The following is a 25626-nucleotide window of genomic DNA, read 5'->3' as shown; positions in this document are numbered from 1 at the left end:
ACTTACTCTTTCCAAATACTTCTCACAGTTGAAGGATAAGTCACGACCTACTCTCACGGAGGAGGACCGCAGAGACAAGTCCTTTAGCTAGCTGAGTTTTAATAAGAAGTTCTTTCTACGATTGTGAATTAGTGTACAGTTGAATTGATCTCATCAAGACTGGATTGCATAGGACCTGATCACTTGTAAACTCACTTGGAGACAAGGAAGAACTAAAGAGTTGCAACATTGCAAGGGAACGTCATAACAAGCCACCGAAGAGAGACTGGAAAATCACGATACACTGCAAGTAAGTCCTCATAGCTAGTACTCATTCTTGATTTCTCGGCTTATGTAGATGACGGACGGATAAAGTCCAACTACGGAAGCTTCCCGGACATACTCTTGAACAAGACCAGCTACAGACGCCACATTGGCTTCTCAATCCCTCCAACTATAAGTTGTTCCTGCCACAGATGGTGCACAGCTTCGCATAACCTCCATTTAGGCTTTCTTACGACCGATATTTAGAGGCAACTGCACACGTGTTAAGATAAACACAATAGCATTGCAGTGTTCGATCAGAGCACTACAATCACCATAACCTCTTAGTGATAATATTCAATAGATTATAACCTACTTCTTGTTACAGTAAATCATAATCTCATCAGTGACATGCAAAGAATAAGAAATTGATTATCCTGTAATTATGCAATGAATAGATATATCAACACCACAAGATTATTAAGAAATATAAATCATTTGTAATTTCAACAAGGTTAATAATTCCCATTGGAAATAAAGTAAAATAAATGAATCAAACAGCAATAATAAAGATATGTGTTAATTATTGAATCGATGCATTAATCCTTTACTTGCCCGGCAACCCCACACAACATCTAGTGGGTTTTTTGTTCTAAGTTGATTTTTACACGTTTGGCTGACGACTCAGTTTGTGGAATTATGTTCCGAACAAATTCGTATTATTTCTTAAGTTTTGTTATTGGAGACAAATATACATTATGTACAATCAAACAGGGTTACATTTTATTTAAATGTTGTATACATAAAGTGCAATTAAATAAGTTTGTCATTCGCAATATGAATAATCATTGACATTATAAGAGTGCACCTTTATGAAATTATATGTTAACATATTTTTATTATTACATGATCAAAGCTTACCAATGTTCTTTAATATTTAAATACAGTTAGTGTGTTTAATTTTTTTTATTTACAAGAAAATATATTAATTTGCGTAAGAAATACATAATTAATTGAAAATTAGTTGTATTATGTATAATGTAATAATTTAATCATTTTACTAATCAGAATTCTCATATAATAATTCACATAAATGTATAAATAACGTTCATTTGCGTTTACTTAATTTATAAGATATCGTTAATTAGTTAATAATGGTTAAAATGCTTGTATGTATAGAATGGTATATTTAATTCAAATTATAAACAATATTTATTTAAACAGTGTATAAGTTCATGCATATAAATTCTATCTAGTAAAATTAATTATCCATAATTTTGATTGCGAATTTAATGAATAATTTCAACAATAAAGAGATCATCACCAGTAAGTAAATAATAGAATTTTACTTTCAATTTACTATTTTATAGTGAAAATGTGTAATATAATTAATAATTTCATTTGCATTTGTATATATATATATATACGCAGGTCTCAAAGTTATAAAAGAATTATGTTAAAACAATAAAATTTAAATGAAGTGAAGAACAATCGGTATGTTAAAAAGTTTTTATTAATTTAAATAATGTCACTGTTTGAAAATTTGTGTATTTGATCCGATTTGAAGGATCAAATGAATTTAGTTTTCTGGCTCGATCTACCAAGTTCAATAGTTCAGTTTATTTGTCGCCCGTCTTAGCGATGTTGAGGAAAGGACATAAGCGGAAGGGCTTTAAATATGTACAGTGTGTGTAAACTTCGTTAAAACAACGTTTATTTGATTTTATTGACTTATTTTACTTATTTTAATTTATTATTTATTTATTACTTATTTTAATTTAAAAACTTATTGACCTATTTTAATTACACTATTGTTATTCTGAATTCACTTCGCGTGATAGAGAGTGAATTATGTTCTATCACAATAATGTAGTTGCTCCTTGATGATGGTAATGATGTCGTCGATGACATTATGGGGATCAGCAATGGATTTTGTATTTTCCTTGAAGGGGAATATGGCTTAATTTGAAGTCTATGCTAACGTTGTAAGGGTTAGCAAGAAGAGTCGACCATACTCATAAAGGGAGCATGGGATTAATTGGGTGGTAGTTACCCTCAAAAGAGACTACTGGTAGATCTTCGTGTAAAGAACAGTCCGATACCATGCTTCGTGTAGTCAACTACTTCCTTATACTGCAGCTAGTCTTAGTCCAGTCTAGTCTATTATTGACTGGTTGTTAACCGTTGCGCACTTGACAATAGAACGTGTGTCCCTTGTAATGGCTGCACTGAGAGAACATGACCGAGATCAAGCTCACGACTTTAGACTCTGACTTAATCGCGTGACCAGGACGTAGATGACTAACTAGGATGTGTTTGAGAATGCGAGAACGTAAAATGCAATAAAACATCTGGCAAGCGATATCGTAAAATTCACACTAGGATTCTAACCCTTTTGCTCATAATTATTTGTACTAGTGTCATAAAACATCTGGAAAACTCCAGTGGAACGTGCCTTTTGCTTTACAGAGCAGTGAAGCAAATAAGTTTATTGCTGGAAAAAACCTTCGTGTAGATTCCGAACGAATATCACTCGATATATGAAATATCGAGTACAAAACATTTATTACAACCCAAAAGTCCCAAACGTGCTACAACTTGCATTAACGCTTAGGCTTATTAAGACAACACATGCATTGCCTTCTGTGTCAGTCACATCTGGTCGGTCGCCTCCAAAATTGACCACGCCCAAGAGGACCCTTCATCTAGCCAAGTCCCAGAGAAGGGAGAAGCAATTAAGAAGAGATGACCAATAGCAAAAACTCCCCACTTCCGACACTTCTCTGATTAGCATATTCGGAAGTGAACTCGGAAGGAAGTGGAGATGAAGGCGTGCATAATCTATTGTGCTGCCTTAGAACGACCTCTGATTGGTTAATTAATAGAAGAAGGAGTTCCTAGCGGGGTGGGACCAGTGAAGCGCTTAAGATAGAAAACTGTAACGCACCGAGAAAAACACTTATTCTTTCCGAATACTTTTTACAGTACTGGATAAGTCACGACGCACTCTCACGGAGAAAAACCAGAGAGACAAGTCGCTTTAGCTAGCTGAGTTTTAATAAGAAGTTCTTTCTACGATTGTGAAATAGTATACAGTTGAATTAATCTCATCAAGACTAGATTGCATAGGATCTGACTACTCGCAACCTTGACTGCACACGTGTTAAATAAACCCGTCAACAGTGCTGCGTTCAATTAACGCACCACAGCAATCATAACCTCCAGTGATAATATTTAATAGATTATAACCTGCTTCATACATAGTTAATTTATTTCAACACTACAAGATTATTAAGAAAAACAAGTTCATTTGTAATTCACCTTTTGTAAATCAATTTAAATAAATAGAAATAATAAAGACATGTGTTAATCATTAATCAGTGCATTCACCCTTTACTTGCCCGGCAACCCCACATTACATCTAGTGGGTTTTATTGTTCTAAGTTAATTATTACACGTTTGGCTGACGAGTTGAATTGTGGAATTAATTTCCGAACAGGATGAGTAACTGACCCGGAAGAATAACTGACACTGTGTACTGAGTGTCTGTTGAGTGATAACTACAAGGAGTCTTAATGCGCGCCTCCTTAATTATCAGTGCGACAGCTAAAAGATGGCAACAATGCTTAGGTGCTGCTATGCGGAGACTAGCCGGCTTGCAGAAGGTTCGAAAATCTAAGCTTTGAGCTAGTCGAGAATTCTGCTTATTAAATGTTTATAAACAGTCGAGGGCACTAATCATTAAGAATGATTGAAGTTATAAATATAAATTTGTGTTTCATAGTATAAAATTTCAAAAATAAAATATTTTTTTTAATTTATCGATGGAAATAAATTTATATTTATATATAAATATAAAAACTAGAATATAACATTATTTTCCTTTTAAAAGCTTATACTAAGAAAAATAATAAATTATATGAAAGCAACTATTTGGTTTTCAAGTCTGCCGAAATGTTGGTATAAATTTAAAAAAAAATATTACTCAATTATCTTTATTTGAATTTGGGCATGAAGAAATTCAGGTATTGATATTCACTTATTTATATAACACAAATCTTTAATTAAATTACACGCATAATTTTATTAACACGATTAATAGTGCAGAATATCAAATAATAATATGATTTTATATATAGACAAGAAACAACCTGACGGAGTATTATTAAAGAAAACAAATTTTGAAAAAACTGGATCTTCACCTATCAATCAAACAAAAGGAATATACTACTCATTTAATGAGAGGATAAAAATTTATGAAATGATTGTGTTTCTGTTCTTTAAATGTTTACTTACAACTTAATAATACTGTTCTATTCTAATCTATTAAAGTACAGAAATACTTTAACTAATATTACAGACGATGTTTATTTAGGTAGATATATATATATACATCTATACATACATACATACATACGCACACGCGCGCGCGCACACACACACACTATCGCGTACAAAACATTTCCTAAATTTCACTGCAAACTAAAACCGCGCACATGAGACACAGGCAATAGGCATACGTGCGCACTCGGCATCTTTAGACAATGCTTACATTGTTCTCAACTACGTCGAATCTTGTCGATTGCGCTATCCAATCGACCACACCACTAGAGGACTTCTCATATCGCTAAGTCCCAGAGAAGGGAGAGACGACCAATAGTAGACGCCCCCTACCTTCAGACACTACCCGATTTACCATGTTCAAGGTTTAACCCCAAAGGAAGTGGAAATGAAGGCGCGCATAATCCATCATGCTGCCCAAAGTCGAACTCTGATTGGATACGGGAAAGAAGACGGGATCCCTAGTGGAACCGGGTCAGTGAGATATTTAAGAAGGACAATTACAATGTACCAATACTTATACTCATTCTTATTCTCACGAAAAGTCACGATTTATTCTCAAGAAGGGGGAATAGAGAAAAGTCGATCATCTGAGTCTTGTAAAATAGCTTTCTATTTCTGTGATTTATTATCCAGTTTCATTTAATCTCGTCAAGCATTTATAGTCGAAGGAGAGAGATTCTCGTTATCTCAGTAAGAGACACAAAAGTAAGTTTAATCTAAAGAAGGGCAAGCAGCTCGTGCGTAGAAGCTTCCCATTCATGCCTGTGAGGAGAAACAAACAAGATCATACTACAACTTCCAAGTAAGTCTTATATTAGTGTTTGATTTTTCGTTTCGCGGCCTACTCATATACGCACTTCAAGCAGTTAGTGCCCAGAAGTTTCCCGCGCATGCTCACTTCGCAAGACCAGCAATTAGCGCCTATGAGTGCGCACATTTCCTCTAACCTCTATCTCAGACTCGTGCTCACTCACACGGATCACTATTTAGAGGCAGCTTCAGGCAACACGTGCCAGAATCACGACGCAGACAAGAACTGTAGTGTTCGTTTTCCCTTTTTCCTATCCTTTTTCACAGTAAGTTACTATCTAGGCCATTACGTCCAGAGGATCAGGAACTTCACAAACTTCTGGTTCTCCAATAGAAGTGACCTCAACGCCACATTCATTATTGAGAATAATAAAGGTTCATTTAACCTCTTCAAGAATAATAATCCCTAAATTGGAAAGTAAATGGAATAAACAGCAATAAGAAATATATCTGTTAATTATTGAATCAGTGCATTAACCCTTCCACTTGCCCACGCATTCTCCCACACAACATCTAGTGCTTTTTCTTAGTTAATTCTAAATATATATATATATATATATAGAAATTGCATCAAAATAAAATTTAATAACTAGTAGATTTAATATTCCATTTATTATAATAATATTTACTTATGGTACCAATTTATTTTAATAATTTATTTTCAACTGAAGTAGTCAAAGTTTTATTAAGATTACTTAGGTTGAATTAGTATATATACACAAATATGCAATGCCTCTGCAAATATTTTTAAAGAATTTTTAATTTTTAATTTCTTGAACATATTAATTATTTTCTATTTTTATATTTTAATAATAATATAATACGTAAATTAATTCAGTGTATATATTTTATAAATAAAATTTCTAAAATATATGCATATATTAGTGCTCGGGATTGAAGCAAGTTCCAAGACCGCCGATTGTCGGTATAGCCGGCTTTTTAAATCTCAGATTTCTGTAAATACTTTGGACGAGAATTTTCGTATACTCGTTATGTTTTGGTTTCAAATGGCCCGCAATATTTATATGGTCTTCGGGCAATAACATCGCCCGGAAGTCTCTAAAGTTATTACGCCTTATTTTTTCTTTCGTCGAATTCTCGAAACATCTAGATTTTTCCTTCTGCGCTTATGTAATATTCCAGTGCAGCAACGACGATGCTTTGTTTCCAGTTAAGTGAGCCGCCGCCAACCTAAAAACCACATGTGCATTATTAAAAAGAGTCAGCAAGAACAAGTAGTGATTTAATAGTGAAGGCATTGGAATCGTAATCAAAAGGTCAGCCACGTAGCCATTCAACATGCCATGTCGGTAATTTACAAGGTACATTCCTTTATATTATCTAATCAAGCTAGTCACCCACGCGCAAATCAAGTTTCACATAATTTCTATTCAAAGAGTCGATACAGGTCATGGAGTACACTCTCTCTGACTAACAATTCTGAGAACGTACATTCATCCCCATACAATCGTCACAGGTGACGCAATACGCTCAAGCAGGCTAACAAGCCGGAGAACGTAGGTTCCCCTACTACAGTCGACAAGTGACGCAATACACTCAATTACATTGTCAAGACCAGACCACAGTTTATCAAATAATCGACTATAAATACATTTCTATCAAGTTCTTCAGAGCTCGAAGGCTTGTCATTTATGATTATTGCATGTGACTAGTTTTCAACTACCCCCATCCTCACTAGAGACATAATTGATTACGTGCCAATTTCCATCAAGACTATTTACACTCTACTAAGTATGATCATTCTTTCTACCAAGCATACTTAATTCCAATGACCATCTTCTCATGCTCAGGAATGAACATGATCGGCTACACATGTTGATCCTTAAAACATCAACATAAAACCGACATTCAAGATCCACAGTAATCTGCATAGCATTAACGACATCACCATCACCCTGCAGAAATAACCTCACCACAGCTATTAAAACTGCAATATTATAATAATTGACAACAAGAATAAATGATATATTAATATAATAATAACACACTGTACATAATTTCAGCCCTTCCATTTGTTATTCCCTCATCAGTCATCATAACGAGAGACTAATCCACTAAACTATTGAATTGACAGTTCGAGCCATAAAACAAATCCTTAATAATTGAACAATTAGAGACTATAATATATATTATATATTATATAATAGATAATGTATATTATACATTTATTTTTATTACACATAAGTATTTATTAAAATATCTACGCATTTGTATATGTATACCGAGTTATATAGTGGAGGTTCACGGGTTTGTTAGTAATACCTAGGATATCGGAACATTACAAATATTAAAATACGGCTTATTCAATAAATTTAGTTGTTAAATCAATTTAAAAAGTCATATTTGATTTTTAAAAAGTTTGAATTTAAAACTAAAAATTTTAAATTTATACAAAACTGAAACTGATATTTTCACTCGTTATTATATGCGAATAACTTTATAACAATATAAGTAAATACAATATGTAAAATATTTTTATAACATAATTGAGTTCAAAAATGAAAGAAAAAATAAAATCAAGAGAATTCTAAATAAGTTTGGAAGTATATTAAAAAAAATTTACTCCAAGAAAATGCAGTTTCTAACATTATAAGATATATGTAGATTAAAAGAATTTTATTTCATCTACAAATATAACATTATTCAAATAATTTATATTAATATTAAGTTAGAATGTATAAAATTGAAATAAATATAAACTGAAATAAAAAATTCACGAATATTTTAATATTTTTTTAGTATTCTATTATAATTTTAAATTTATCTATTCAGTAAACTCATTGTTTTATACGACTATAAAATTAATATATATATATATTTATTATATGTAAACAAATATTTATTTTTATTATTAAATATAGAAAAAGTAATATTTAAATCTAAATAAATAATACAGATTACGTATAAAAGATTTATTTATACTTTTATAATAAAATATGTAGCTTATAAAACTTGATTATAGAATCTATTAAGCACTATATGACAGTGCTATTTTTGATCGTTGATTTTTGTACAAAGAATTTTAAATTTATCAGTCAATCGATTGATTCTCATATCTATCCTCGAGCTTTTCGATCATACAAATTATTAGTGTAATTTTATTTTAGACAATTAATTAATTATAAAGATAATTTATATATGAATTTTTATGAAACAGACTTTATGAAAATTATCCACAACATTATTCAATAAAATAAATAATATGAACCACACCATTACAAATTTATAATTTATATATTTAATCATTCAATTCATAAAAATATGAAATTATAAATTATAAATTCATTATAATAAATTTTGATCAAATGACTACCAAATTTTTGCTTATAATTAATTATTATGTGTTTATTATATTGATTGATTATTATATTCAAATTTGGAATCCTACTTGATGAAAATAATAGTTAAATTAAAATAATATACTTTTTTCTTATAAAATATATTATTTAATTTTTATAATTTAATTCTTAATTTCAATAGATACGTTTACTATTGATAAAATGATAATAATAAAAAACCTTTAAGTTAAACTTAATTATTGAATTAGACAATTATTAATAAGCGGCATATTATTTTAAAGTTATTATTGTATTAACCTTATTTAAATTTATTCATATTATTTCATTTATTTATTTAATAAATTTAAAAAATTATCAATTAAAATACAAAGTATCCATCTCTCCAACATAATTCAGTCTTAAAGTACTAATTTAAATAAATTAATGCTCATATAAAATTATGTTTTTAGATAATATAAATGATTGATATTTTGATTAAAATATAATTACTTTTAAAATATTAAAAAAAAATATTTTATCAATTGCTTTTAATTACATGGTAATGAATTCAAGGAATATTTGAAAATCGAATATTATATTTTTTTAAAAAATTGTACATTTAGAAATTTTTTATAGTCAATTATTTTAATGTCTTTAAATTTAACTAGCATTCAAAACTAATTATTTTTTTTAGAATACAATTTATAAACACGTACAGGTTTTTTAAACGAAGTATTTGTTTACAAAACTTATTTCTATTCAATCAATATTAAATCAATATGCAGTAAACATTTTATTTTTCAAATTCCAAATTTATAATCGGCATGAAGCAGAAACAATTTCATAATACTCTCGAATAATTGATTGAATCCAAACTATACAATATATAACAAATAGAAATATTCCATTTAAATCTATTGGAATTTGTATTTTCGTCTCAACTTTAACGCAAAACTATTTACATAATTAATTTAAAAAACTGTTTCAGAAAATACACATTTCATCAAAATGAATTATTCAATTGTCGTTAAACATTATTGTATCATATATAAATAAAAATATAAATTTTAATTCAGAAAGACCAATTATTTCATTTGAGCCTTAGTTTTATTATATATTTATCCTTAAATACTTCATTATATCTAATAAATAATAAGTAATATATCTATTTTTAACGATCAATTTTTAATAACATATTGGATCTTAAATATTATTAATTATTAGATAACTATTTTATTAATAAGATATATTTCTGAAATAAATATTCAATAATTTCCTTCATTCATAAATTATTATTTAAAATGATTTAATTACGTTGAATTATAATATTACACGTCTTCAAAGATTTAAAGTTCATAATATTACATTTGTATTTATAAATGAAAGAAGTTATATCAGAAGTTCTAAGTTTATTAGTATATATCATTAAAAAATTATATACAGTATATATCATTAAATTAGTGTCACAATTTATTAAGTAAAATTTAAAGTTCACAATTGTTGTACACACAGAATTGATATCTGTTGAATAAAGTAATAGTTTTATTTTGTAATTATTGCATAAGCCTTTTACTTTAATTTTATGCTATTTTCTTTTTAGTAATTTTAATGAATTTTAGTAATTTAAAAAAATGATAATTATTTGATATTTTGATAGTCTTTATTGATTGTTTAATAATCTTTGAAGTAATGAATCATCAAAAAATAAAATGCTAACAAATTTTAATTATAATGTTTTTCTTTCATTCATCACTTTCGAATTAAAAATATGCAACTAGCTGCAAAAATATAATTTTATTAATTATTTCATATTTCATTTATTTTTATAATATAAAAAATAAACGTATGTAGTCAAAGGTGAATAATAAAGAAAATAATGCCGTAAAGGCGATAACGGATCCAAGTATTAGATTATAAAATCCGAAAACAGTAACATTTTTGTACATAGAATGGTATTCAGAGATTGGTAGAATTGTTTTGTCATGCGCGTATGTCCCCTCAATTGATATTCAGTATTGCTGTACCAATGTTGGACAGCTACCAAGATTTCTCCAAGGATCGGAAATGTCATAGTGAGCTGGTACTGTAATGAGAGCATCATCGCTTGTTCTCGTAGAGCTGCAATTTTGCGGTTTGGTACGTGTTGTATTTACGCACTCGATACCCAGTTTAATAAATTCGAGTTTGTAATTGAATCCTTGACTGCTAACGCATATAATGGTGTGTAAAGGAACCTCCATGTAGGGAAGCTCTTCAGGAGTTTTATCGAGAAAGAAGCCTATTATGCAGCGTAAAATTGCCTGATGAGCAACAACTAGAACGTTATGAGTGTGCTGAAGATCAACAATAACTTGTTCGACACGCTGCATAGTATCAACGTAGCTCTCGCCCAATGGATATCGGTAACGCAGTTTGTCCTGATCTCGCGATGCAAACTCCTAAAAATAAATTATGATTAAGATTTTAATTTAACTATAATTAAATTTGAATTAATCTAACTTCAAAACTTTATAATTTTATAGACTTTGGTTCATAAATAAATACATAATGCTTCGCAATATATATCCAAAGTATTTCTTCATGTTAACATATAACAATATATTAAATGTGTTCAGAGATTTAATATTGAAAATATTTATATAGTAATATTGTAAAATGAAAAGTTAAAAATAAAGGAATTAATTACACGAATTATCAAAAAAAATAGTAATATTTCTCATTAGTTTTAAATTAACAAACTTATATAGTACTTATATATTTCTTAAACATAAATAATACGCAATATAATATATGAAGTTGATATAATGTTTATATTCAAAATAAAATAAGAATAAATGAATAGTAATATTGTAACATTTATTTATACATAATATATTATGTTTAATTTTGACATAAACTTATTCCTTTCTCTTTTTTTATAAAAGAATATATTCTTAAATTAACGTTAATATATAACTTCTTTTACAGAATCATATAAAACTATAAATTTAATCAAATTGGTAGTAATAAACTTATATTACATTGAAATATAAAATCCGACAATATAAGTTTAACTATGCTATATTTTGAATTTTCCAAATATATAATTATATTCAAAATTAAATAAAATGAATTCATTCTAAATAGTTTCATAGTATAGTTTATTTGCTACGTTTATAGTAAGTATAAAATATTTATGGTATAAGATACTTTACCTGAGGGTACTGCTTTTGTATTTCCTCGTATGATAATCCTTCACAAACCCCAGCATAAAGTTCATTTAGCGCAATAACGTGTTCTTGAGGTGCTTCGATATCACGCGCCGTGGCAATTGTTCTTCGAAGACGACTGGTTAATACTCGAAGATCAGGTATATGCATTGAATTGATCTTACTAGAAAGAGCTTGTGCGTAACGTTCACCCCTTGCACTCAACACAGCATCACCGCCAATTTTTCCAAGCACGTTAAATTCACTTTCGCCGTGCTATTGTAAAAATAGAAAATTGAAAAGATTAAAACTAGCTTTATTATATTATAAAACAAATTTTCTGTTTAAATTAGATAATAAATTATATGAACTATTTAAATTCAATGTGTATGGCTTAATTCGGCATTTCTATAAAATTCTACGTATTAAAATATTTTATAATAATTGAGAATTTAGTATTATTATATAATATTATAGAATATTATATAGAATAAGAATATTATATAAAAACGATGATAATGCAAGATCAATTATGAAAATAAATAAATTAACCTTAATTCAGCTTTCTATAAATTTAAACAATAAAGATATAGGTACATTATGACATTATATTAAACAAATGCAAGTTTTAATTGTATACCAAGTTTAAATTATTAGATAATATTTATTTTGGAAATCTTTTCTTACCCGTGAGAAATAAAGAGTGTGTGGTTTAAGAGAGACACTAGCTAAGTAACCAAGAATGCTGGTTTCGATATGTCCAGTAACTTTGTAAGCGGTAATTTCCATTGTGGCTGTGTTAATTCTTATCCTTGGATAGTTTTTCTCGTCCATAGGTTGATGGATCTTTTCGAAATGCTCGATCTTAATGCGTAAATCTTTCGCAGCTTTTACAGCATCCGTACCTGCATAGTCGAGACTGTGGCTCAGAATTTCGCGACAATTAGAGTCAAGAATCTGAGCATCTTCACAGACGCATTCGAGAAATAGGACGCGATAACCCATTTGTGTAGAGAAGTAATCATACGCCTCCGAACGTTGTTCATGAGTTATCATTGTACCATCCAATATCTTCAAGAGGAGGAAAAATATGTATTGGATTATTTTATTTTATTCTGTGTTTTATACAGAGTATATATAATATTATTTTTTGTATTAAGATCTTAATGTAAAAGAATATTATTTATCATTATTAATTTTCTCTGAATTTTTTGTTTTTATTTATTTTTGAAATTTCTTTTAAGATTTTGATATTTCTAATAAGAATTTTGTTGTGTATTATTGTTTTGGTAAATTTTATTTAAATATTGTAAGTAAAGATTGTTTATTTATATCAAATATTATTAATATATAATTTACATAGTGGTTTATAACAAAAATTGAACATTCGATTATTATTTATATTTCATAATTTATTGTCACATTAATACTAGTATAAAATTGTTCAATTTTTATAAACTAATGATTGTTGTTTTTTTTTCAAATTGGAAACTTTATTATTTATAGTGTATATATCTATATAATATTAAATCATTTGCTCATATATAATATTAAATTTTATAATTTGCAATGAAGTACGTTGAAGATACATATAAATATATGAAAGTTTTGTTTTGTTTAATTTATTTTTTATAATACATACAGCCACACTATTTCCAGATGCAAGTGACAATGCACAATCATACATTGCATCCCATTGTGTTTGTGTTCGAAGTGCGATATTGGCATCGTGATCCGTTTGAAAAAGCTTGTGTAATGCACATCGCTCCAACTTTTTTCGGTGATAATCATTAATGCGCGTTACTATTAAAATAATGCATTATTATTAAAATTGCAATATGTATTTTATTAAATGTATAACTTTAACATAAAATAATTATAATTAATTTATTAATATGTATTTTTCCTGCTAAATTATTTATTTGAAGCTAGTTAAAATGTAATATTATTAATCTAACAACAATTGATTTACTTATATTTCAATAAAATATGTTCTAAACGCAGGTAAAAATTCCTATTAATAATTAAAAAATTATCGAATAGTACAATATTATATTAAATTATATTAAAATTGCAATCGTTGCTGGCATACAATAAATATAATTATTTCTTTGTTCAGCTTGTAATATTCAATATATCTATCAGACCTATTATGCATTTATGAAAATCAGTGCTAAACTTGAATAAATCATTAAACATTATTAATTTATGTATAATAAGTTTATTTGTGATCAAATAAATTACAAGGTAGAATATTGTTTTATTCTTGTTTATATATTTATTAGTGTTCGGAAAATAATTCCACAGATCTGACTCGTCATCCAAACGTACAAATCAACTTAGAACAATAAAAACCACTAGATGTTGTGAGGGGTTGCCGGGCAAGTAAAGGATTAATGCATCGATTCAATAATTAACACATATCTTTGTTATTGCTGTTTGATTAATTTATTTTACTTTATTTCCAATGGGAATTATTAACCTTGTTGAAATTACAAATGATCTTTATATTTCTTAATAATCTTGTGGTGTTGATATATCTATTCATTGCATAATTACAGGATAATCAATTTCTTATTCTCTGCATGTCACTGGTGAGATTATGATTTACTGTAACAAGAAGTAGGTTATAATCTATTGAATATTATCACTAAGAGGTTATGGTGATTGTAGTGCTCTGATCGAACACTGCAATGCTATTGTGTTTATCTTAACACGTGTGCAGTTGCCTCTAAATATCGGTCGTAAGAAAGCCTAAATGGAGGTTATGCGAAGCTGTGCACCATCTGTGGCAGGAACAACTTATAGTTGGAGGGATTGAGAAGCCAATGTGGCGTCTGTAGTTGGTCTTGTTCAAGAGTATGTCCGGGAAGCTTCCGTAGTTGGACTTTATCCGTCCGTCTTCTACATAAGCCGAGAAATCAAGAATGAGTACTAGCTATGAGGACTTACTTGCAGTGTATCGTGATTTTCCAGTCTCTCTTCGGTGGCTTGTTATGACGTTCCCTTGCAATGTTGCAACTCTTAAGTTCTTTCTTTGTCTCCAAGTGAGGTTACAAGTGGTCTGGTCCTATGCAATCCAGTCTTGATGAGATCAATTCAACTGTATACTAATTCACAATCGTAGAAAGAACTTCTATTAGATATATTTCTGAATTCAGCTGAACGACTTGTCTCTCTAGTCCTCCTCCGTGAGAGTAAGTCGTGACTTATCCTTCAATTGTGTGCGAAGTGTTAGAAAAGAACAAGTGGTGGTACATTACATTGTTCTGTCTTAAATGCTTTACTGGTCCCGTTCCACTTGGGATCCCTTCTTCTTTTAATTAACCAATCAGAGGTCGATTTTGGGCAGCACAATAATTATGCACGCCTTCATCTCCACTTTCTTCCCGGCTCATTTCCGAATATGCTCATCAGAGAAGTGTCTGAAGTGGGGAGCCTTTGCTATTGGTCACCTCTTCTTAATTGCTTCTCCCGTCTCTGGGACTTGGCCAGACAAAGGGTCCTCTTGAGCGTGGTCAATTTTCCAATGCGATCGACCAGCTGTGGCATAGCCAAGAAAAATGCAAGCATTGTCTTAATGGCTGAATGCGCACGTACGGCTATTTCAGGATGTTGCACGTGCGGGATTTTTGGGTTGCAATGAATTTAAGAAATGTTTTGCACTCGATATTTCATGTATCGAGTAATATTCGTTCGGAATCTACATTAGGATTTTTCCCGGCAATAAACCCATTACGTTATACTGCGCTGGAAAGCAAAGGCACGTTTCACTGGAGTTTTACAGATGTTTTATGACACAAGTGCTAAATGATTGTGAGAAGGAAAGTTTTGAAATCTTAATGCAAATTTTACGATGTTGCTTGCCAGATGTTTTATTGTATTGAAAAAGGGTCTCGCATTCTCAAACAATTAGTATAAAAATATTTAAATTCAGTTTAAATATAAATATTTTTAATTACTTTAAATAAAATTTAATAATTTATTTATTTGTCATATACTTATCTTTGTACAAATGAATGACAATATAATCTCATACTTATTTTTAAGAAGTAAAAGTGATAATATATAATTATCGAAATGTACAATATCGAGTTATTTACCTTTAGCGGATTCGCCATTCCAATTAAGTCTTCGTATCAGAGAATGAGCAATTTGGGTTTTACCCCGAGCTGGTAATCCACTGGTAATTAGAACAACTCCAGCCAATTTACGAGGCGGTTTTAAAACGCTAGCCGATATCCTCAATAGTTTTTCTTGTGTTGCTTCTTTAAAAAAGAAAATAATAACATGAATTAAACATGATCTCGTTATACTATTTAGTGATAAAATATTTTATTTTTATTTCTTGTAATATTTTAGGCTTGATAAGAAATTACAATGAATATCTGAATCAATATTGAGAGTATTGTGAGTGATCAAAATCGCATTGTATTCTTGATATATGATTATAAAATTTTGAAATAATGATGTAATAGTGTAAGTATTTTATAATTAAAAACATAATTCATATAGGAAAAAGTCCATTAATATATATATTATAAAAAATATTAATGATGAGAATTGAGTCATAAAGAAATATTATAATTTCTATTGAATTTTACTTGCATTTTCGTTATCAAACTTTACATTATAACATTATCATTGATAATATGCTACGTTATTAATTAATAACGTACTGAAACTAACAAAAATTGTTTAATAAGTTCTAAAATAAGGGGCTCATTTTATTGGACTTTTTATTTAATTTCGCACATATTTATGTGTGGTATAAAAGAATTAATTTATGTTTGTATGTACAAGATTTTAATTTAATATAATACTAAAAGTATAAGTATCAATGACCATATACTTTTATTTTAAACACGAAACTATTTGTAAAATATATATATCAAAATTTATATCTGTATTGATTTAATAGTAATTCTCATTGCATTGTATATATTTATTGAGTTTTCCAATCCGATTTATGTAATACAAAAATTTATCGTAATACGAAAATCTTAAAAGTTCATTGGCTATGTTCCAATATCTGAATTTAGCTGGCAAAAATTATATGTATATCGCTTTCCATGAAAAGCTCGTTTAACAACACCGGGTCAATATTATATTTATATTTTAGAGAAAAGCAAAATAAATTAAAAAGTAACTCCACTTTATGCATATGCAAATAATATCAATTAAATTATATTTTCTTTACTTAATGGTATTAAAAACCAAATATTACAAGAGAATATTGGGATATCAGTTTTAATATTCCAATTAATTTATAGATTATATTTACATTCAGAGTTAAAAATAAAACGATTAATTATTCAATTATATTTACTTAATACAACGAACTTGTAAAGTTAAATGCATAAAATTAAATAAAATTATAAATAAGTAAAATGTATGAAATTCGTGAATAAAAAACTATTAAATATTATTTATAAAAAAAATGGTTTTAGCATGTAGGGTTGAAATTTAAATTGATTGAAATTAAAATTGTAATTAAAATTAAAGTTGAAATTAAAATAGATTTTAATAGATAAGAATCTTAACGTTTTATTCCAAATTTATTTTATGACTTCTAATTTCTTCTAATTTCATATTTCTCAATTTCATACATACTCTACTATTATCGTAAATATACTATTAACATTAATATTGTAAATGTTTTAAAGTCCTTAGCAATGTAACTCATCAAGAATTAGATTATAATGTCGAGTGGAATCAAAAATAAAAAAAGTTGGGTTTCTACATATCTTGTAGGAATTATCAAAAGTATATGGTGTAGAATATATGGGATTTGACACTATAGGTGATAACCATAAGATCAACCATTTAACAAAGACTTATCTTTGTTAAATTAACTAATCTTTGTTAAAACTAACTAGTCTTATCGATACAAGAATCAACCCCTAACTGTTAGTTTATCAACCGTACTTACTGATTTTATATTTGACGCCTACTATATGAAAGCATGAAATTGAAAGTACTCCACTCAAATTTACTCATTAAAATCACATACTATTAAACTTGGATGAACTTGATAATTCTTATGTGAATGTTTTTAGATTTTATTTTAATCGGCTTTATTTTAATAGATTTATTTTAATATATTATACAGTAAGAATTTATATTTACATATTATTGATAGAAAACAAAAAATATCCTAATTTTTATTAAAATGTTAATTTGTTCGAAATTGTAAGAATATTCCCAAGTCATTAGACATCTGGAAAACTAGCTATTAGAGTTTCAAAAAATCAAGTCGTTAAGCATCTGTCATTGAAAGTTATGAAAAACAAGTCATAAAAATACAAGGAAAAAACTACTAATGACATTTTACTTTACTAATAACTCGCATTTAATCGTTTGGGACGTTGCATTTAAAAATTCAAAATGCCTATGCATTTTAAATCAGAGTATTTTTTAACACCAATTACATAAATCAATTGAATTTTCCATTATTAATATTCAAAAAATATTAGGCGTCTTTTCATTTTTTGTATATTGTACGAACATATCTATTGTTATTGTTTGGAATTCCAGCCACCATTATGATCGTTATGACCATTATGATGTGGATTAGACCGTACCACCGGTTTAATGGTGATGGGGGGGGGGGAGATCAATGCATCAATTCAGAGTAAACACAATTGGTTTTAGTGATCTTTATTTAAGCAGTTATTACAATGGTGTTGGTGTTATTAATTAGAGCACTTTAGTTGATGATTCCCGTCATTCTTTTGGATAGGTTGGACTGCCATTTTGTGAATTGCTCTGACTCTGGCGAGTGCCCACTTGTAGGGAAGTAATGGTTCGTTTGTAATGAGCACCAATAAGCCAACATGGAATTCATTCTGTGGGTAGTGCCGTTTTGAACTTAACAGTTGTTATTGCAAGTAGTGTGTCGACTACTGTGACCAAAATTCTTGTACACTTGCTCATAGGCTTCCGGCGGGTTGATCCTGAAATTGACAAGTCCTTTAGAGATGCTTCTGGTAGGATGGTAAGTGTACTCCTAATTACTAATGTCCGGTATTCTAATGGGCTGTGTTGATGGTTATGTCAATTTGGGCAAGCAGTGTGGAGATTTCTTCAACTGTTGTTTTTTCAACGGTGCGCCTTATGTCACTTGGCGAAGTTTACCACTGCTTGCCAAATTTCTCCCATGTGATGCTTAGCGGATGGATTGAATTCCCATAGAGAGTAGTCGTTCAAGATGGTCTTTGTTGTCTATTATTGTTCCTGGGAACCTTGTGTACAGTTTGTAGGATGCTTCTGAAAAATGTCGGAATGCCGCGATAAATCCGTTTCTCGAAATTTTACTTCTCTTTTTCTAAAGTTTTATGATTAAAACTGACTGGCATAGTCAACACCTGTGTTTGATAACGGTTCAATGATTTATTCGAGACAGAGGTGATTGGCCAATTAAATGTTGAGCATGGATTCCCTTCTTGTCATGCATATGCAATGCATCGTTAAGTTCATCCGGTAAGATCCAATACTGCTGTCGTTTGTATGTCAAGGTGAGTTGAGTATGTCTTATTAAAGGATTTGCTGCCTTTGATGCGACACAGATGACGTGTCATTTTATGGATTCATAATTCTTTTTAGACTTGGGTAATTACTTGTGAGAGGGTGCTCGAATGATTGCGAGCGAGTTCCGATGATGTAACAAATACAACATGCTATCCTTGCCTGGTACGTTTTGTTTTCGTCCCTTGTAGCCCCTTTGAATTATTCTTCCAATACTTTGAGAAGGCCTGAATCCATTTATCATATTTGTTTGAGAATAAGAGACTCCGTTTAATAAGGCAATAAAATATCTGACAAGTAATGTCATGAAAATTGTATTTAAGACTTCAAAACTTTCCTGCTCATAATTATTTGTACTAGTGTCATAAAACATCTGGAAAACTCTAGCGGAACGTGCTCATACTCCCAGTGCAGTAGAACCTAATGGGTTTACTGCCGGGAGAACCCCAAAGTAGATTCGAAACGAATATCAGATATGCGTGAAGCATTGAGTACAAATATTTACTGCAACCGAAAACCCATACGTACTACACATGCAATGACCATACGTGCGCACTCGGCCTTTAAGACAATGCTTGCATTGTTCTTGGCTATGCCACATCTGGTCGATCGTATTGGAAAATTGACCACGCCCAAGCGGACCCTTCTTCTAGCCAAGTCCCAGAGAGGGATGAGGCAACCAAAGAGAGGTGACCAATGGAAAAGGCTCGCCACCTTCCGACACTTTCCCAATTAGCAAATTCGGAACTGAGCCCGGAAGGAAGTGGAAATGAAGGCGTGCATAATCTATTGTGCGACCCAAGATCAACCACTGATTGGTTAATTAATAAAGGAAGAAGGGATCCCAAGTGGAGCGGGATCAGTGAATCATTTTAAGAAGGGACTACGTAATGTACCCTCACTTACTCTTTCCAAATACTTCTTACAGTGAAGGATAAGTCACGACCAACTCTCACGGAGGAGGACCGGAGAGATGAGTCGTTTAGCTAGCTGAGTTTTAATAATAAGTTCTTTCCACTATTGTGAATTAGTGTACAGTTGAATTGATCTCATCAAGACTGGATTGCGTGGGACCTGACCACTTGTGGTCTCACTTGGAGACAAGGAAGAACTGAAGAGTTGCAACATTGCAAGGGAACGTAATAACAAGCCATCGAAGAGAGACTGGAAAATCACGATACACTGCAAGTAAGTCCTTACAGCTAGTACTCATTCTTGATTTCTCGGCTTATGTAGAAGACGGACGGATTAAAGTCCAACTACGGAAGCTTCCCGGACATACTCTTGAACAAGACCAGCTATAAATGCCACATTGGCTTCTCAATCCCTCCAACTACAAGTTGTTCCCGCTACAGATGGCGCACAGCTTCGCATAACCTCCATCTCGGCTCTCTTACGACCGATATTTAAAGGCAACTACACACGTGTTAAGATAAACACAATGGCATTCCAGTGTTCGATCAGAGCACTACAATCATGATAACCTCTTAGCGATAATATTCAATAGATTATAACCTGCTTCATTCATAGTAAATATATTTCAACACCACAAGATTATCAAGAAATATAAAGTTCGTCTGTAATTCACCATTTTGTAAATCAATTCAAATAAATAGAAATAATAAAGACATGTGTTAATTATTAATCAGTGCATTCACCCTTTACTTGCCCGGCAACCCCACATAACATCTAGTGGGTTTTATTGTTCTACGTTAATTATTGCACGTTTGGCTGACTAGTCAAATTGTGGGATTATTTTCCGAACAATCTCAGTCATTGGTAATATGGCGAAAATTCATTCAAGGTACGGTTGGAAGGATGAAAGCATCTTCTTGAGAACTCCATCGTAATAAATTTTATATTGTACAATTAACAATACAGTTTACATTTATAGTTTTCTGACGGTTAGATGGCGATGAGGATATCGCGATGAATTAACTGCCGTTTTTTCTCACCAGGAAACTGCCCGCCATGCTGTGGTTCTAGAACTGAATCGAGTTTCTAGTCGTAGTGCGGCGTGTTCTCACCTCCAAGACACATAACATGTCTGCCGTGCGTGATGAATGGCACAACCAGGGGAAACCTTTCTCCCTAGTCTTCCACCAGTTGCTTTAGTGTCCTGATTGCTATTGACGGAGCAGATCTTGTGCTTTGGCTACAGTAGTCAAATGATTGACACTTTCTCGTGGTTGTCAATCTAATGGATTCTTTGTAGGTCCTATTTGTCCTCATGAACTTGTATCTGCTCATAGCGATGTCAGTGGATTCCGATTACCACGTCTGACATTTCTTTCTTTCCTTTGAGATTGGCACCAACGTTCTTGGTGTCTTTGGACGATTGTATTATTTCTTCAGTTTGAGGTTAGTGATGACCTACAGTTGCTTGGTTTGGACTCGAGTTCAAGCAGTGGTGTATTATGCTGCGCAAAGCACCTGTTGTAATTTTTGGATGTGGTGATAGTTGATAGTCGACGCCCTCTTTTATGGTTTGATCAGAACCAACTCGTTGCGGCGTGACCGGTAGTGTTATCGCTGTTCCACAGTGATGATAGTTTGGCGAGGACCACCTGTCAGTATCGGCGCCCTCTTTAGAGGTCTGATAAGAATCAAATAGCAAGGGTCTAGCTTGTGTAGACTCAAGACTCTCAAGGGTGTAGTAGTGGGCCGCGAAAATTACGTGTAGTGTTAATAAGGTGTTGGAGATGCCAGTCTATGTCGCCGTCCTCAATGCGGTCTGACTATCGTCACGTTGCGGAGGACGCACCGATATCTGGCCAACAATAATAGAATAATCAATATAAACAAATGAATATACCTTGCACTTATTCCCTTAGACGAGTTCAACTTTCACTGATATGACTGGCACTAATTTCACTTGAGTAATTCAACAAGACTGGTTTCCTTCTCCATTCGTTGCTTCTTAAATACGATTGCGCACATTTAGCGTTGTAAATTCTTGGAGATTCTAGTGAATTCTCTGGAAGCAAGCTTTGATACGTTTGAAGAGCTTCTTTTGTTGCTATGCGGACAAAGTACGCGGCTAAATTTCCAGTGAATTCTTCGTAACGTATAATTCAAATATTGTGCCTTAATATAAAAATAATGTATAGGAATTGTATTATAACAAAAAATAAATTATTATTTTTTGTTAGGTAGTTTAATCCTGAACAGTTATTATTAGTAATTTTTTTATAGTGAACTACTAATAAATGAACTATTAATAAATGCTTTTATTAATCATCATTTGTCATCATAAATCATATATAAATAATTTTATTTTATTAGTCATGCTCGAATATATTTGTATAGTATTTTATATTTAGTATATTTTCAAATATATTACAATAATCAGTAATAGATTTCGCAGAAATCATCGTTAATTTATTTGTCATCGGTCTTTACCTATTTGAATGATCAATTCAGCTGCAATAGTTAATTATACTTTCACTAAAATGTCCACTTTATACTGTTGTTAATATCCTAGAAATGATGATTCTGGTTCCAAGTTTTCAATTTACTCTTATTTATTTAGGTTTTATTCGTAATAAAGTTCATCTGTATGCTATGAATGATACAACAATTTACGTTGACTGACTTTCGTTAAAATACGAATAGCATTAATATAATTTTAATAAAAGGAAGTCAAAATTGGAATTCGTTATATTTAAAGTAATTATATTATTGAGGATAAAATTTTGATATAAAATAAATTTTTAAATTAATAAATAATATACATTAAATCTACAATAAATCATCATGCATTCAAATACAATAAACTATCAAATCCCATAGCATAATCATGTATAGCTCATACTATATTACGCATTTTATTTGTAAAATATTTATTTTACATAAAGTATGTAATTTAATTTAATATTATATTAAATACTATATTTTGTAGGTATTACAATTTTCGTGTTAAAAATTTTTCATCGTATTATGTAAAATATTTTATACTAATATTGTTACGGATTGAACAGTTGAAAGCGGAAGACAAAAATGGGAGAGGTATAAGCGCGCGAATGATTGTTTATAAACACTAGCCAACGAACTCGAGTAATATTTCTACACCGAAACCCCGAATATAGGACAAGAATTTCGAAGAAATATAACAATGAAACTCATAAAAACTGTGCTTATTGACGTCACGACAAATACGGACATAGTAACAGACACCGGATCGCCACCGGCGCCCAAAAATTACTACGAGAATTCTTATGGACTGCGCGTGTCACGCGCCAGTCAGTCTTTGTCAGTCCTTTGCGAGTCTTTGTTTCAACTTAGCGTAATAACGATTACGCAGTAACACAGCAGCTCACTATTCAGTCTTTAAGCTTCTTCCTACAGTCATCTCTCACTGTAGATACACACGTACGTAATTGCTCAAACTGTAAGCAATTTGACTATACAATAGTGAAGCATATTTCAGAATCCACGAATCAAACTTAACGAATAACGCGATAGTGTTAACTTAATCAAGAGTGAAACTATCGAAGCCTACTATATATATTAACGAATTACACCGACCCTAAGATAGCAGCAGCGGTCCGCCTTTAGAAAGCTTCGGGGCAACAGCAGCAATTCCTACGCACCAACACAAAGGCAGGAGCAACCCAGTCTCACTTAGGCAGCAGCGGTACAACAACGGCTCTCCAAGTAGAGTTTTTACTCAGGTTACTCTGTGCAATCGCACAAAAGCTCAAGGTGCGATAGCCACCTATCACTCGGTAGAGTTTTTCAAGAATTCAATGCGAACGCGTACTTTCTCATATTCAGTGTTGTCTGTGATCAGACTTAAAAACCTCCTATTACATTATTATATTTAATAAAGGAAAGAAAGGAAACACTGTATGTAGTATTGAATAATTGCATTGCCCCTTCCATTTGGCAGCAACACCTCCACACAACATTTAAGGAGGCTTTTAGTCTGATCCCAGACAAATATTTATTAAAAATATTGTTTATATTCATTATAATGGATATAAAATCACATTTATATCACGTTTTAAATAAACTGTCTTATAGAAATATTTAAAAAAAATAATCGCATAAGTTAACATGATAACTATTGACTAAACTAGACATCTATAAAGATGAAATTAATTTTTTCTTATATAGTTTAATGATTCTTAAGAGAATAGATTAATGTTTCATACCATATGTTGTAAGGTTAAACATCTTACAAGTAGAATTTCAATTAAATTGATGAATAACAACATCGAATATTAAATAATACCACCAATCGCAGAAACTTTTCATATTTATATAAATAACATGTTAGATGAAATTTTTTGTACAGATCGTTCAAACAATTAGTTGAGAGGTAATTTATAATAAGATAATTATATAATGATATTAAATTATATTTTTTGTATATAATAAATTCTTATTAACTAATAAATATAAATGACTAAATAAAATAATATAAGTTTTCATAGAATATAAGGAAACTTTTTGTATCTTAAACAAATACTTCTATATTATCACATTGATTTCTTAATATTGAAAAAACTATATATTCTTAGAAGATAATCAATATTCTATGAAAATAAATAAAATGTTGCTAGATACATAAGAATAATGGTTATAAACTTTCAGGATATATTACAGAATTACATTAAATTATTTATTATAAATGAAAGTAATTAACATATAAGCAATATATTTTTATTACTGTTTAAACTATTTCTATAAAGAGTAAAGAAATTATAATTAATTTAATATGTGTAACTGAAAGTAAGGCTTTATGATTTCAAAACTCTTTCATCAATAAAATATAAGAATATTATCACACGTACAATATGTTACAATATGCAAGTTATAATACATCCAAATATATTATACAAATAAAGTAAATGAACAATATAAAATCATAATACATCATACTATATTATAAAAGTTTACTAATCTACTAAATTTTAACCAAATTCTAAAATTTAACAAATTATATATAATGCTATAGTAAAAATAATCTAAGCAAACGTAACTTTTCAATAAAATTTTATTTTATAATACTTATTTTTATACACGAGTTTCATTAAGTTTATTCCATAAAGAATATATTTTTTAAATTTAGGAAGAATAACAATTTTATTACATATTTGTTGTAATATTTTAGTATATAATTAGTAGGAGATTAAAAAAAATGTATATATTTAAAAAAATATTATAATAATATAAATAAATTAAATTATATATATATATATATATATATA

At 30.2% G+C, this 25626-nt stretch overlaps 1 protein-coding gene across 1 annotated transcript in view; it reads right to left on the bottom strand.

Moving 5' to 3' along the window:
• Positions 1-10552: 10552 nt before the first annotated feature.
• LOC105368152 (6-phosphofructo-2-kinase/fructose-2,6-bisphosphatase) overlaps positions 10553-25626 on the bottom strand; it is a 23854-nt gene continuing 8780 nt past the window's right edge. Inside the window, exons 2-6 of the mRNA XM_011507127.1 lie at positions 15988-16152; positions 13527-13687; positions 12572-12955; positions 11891-12160; positions 10553-11134 (exon numbers count right to left, since the gene is read on the bottom strand). Of these exons, the coding sequence (XP_011505429.1) occupies positions 10706-11134; positions 11891-12160; positions 12572-12955; positions 13527-13687; positions 15988-16152 (1409 nt within the window). The 3' untranslated portion in view covers positions 10553-10705. The remainder of the gene's footprint in view (positions 11135-11890; positions 12161-12571; positions 12956-13526; positions 13688-15987; positions 16153-25626) is intronic.

The sequence above is a fragment of the Ceratosolen solmsi genome, unplaced genomic scaffold, assembly GCF_000503995.2.
Source record: "Ceratosolen solmsi marchali unplaced genomic scaffold, CerSol_1.0 scaffold10, whole genome shotgun sequence".
NCBI lineage: Eukaryota > Metazoa > Arthropoda > Insecta > Hymenoptera > Agaonidae > Ceratosolen > Ceratosolen solmsi.
The sequence above is the reverse complement of the archived record's forward strand: the minus strand, read 5'-3'. Positions and strand labels throughout refer to the sequence as shown.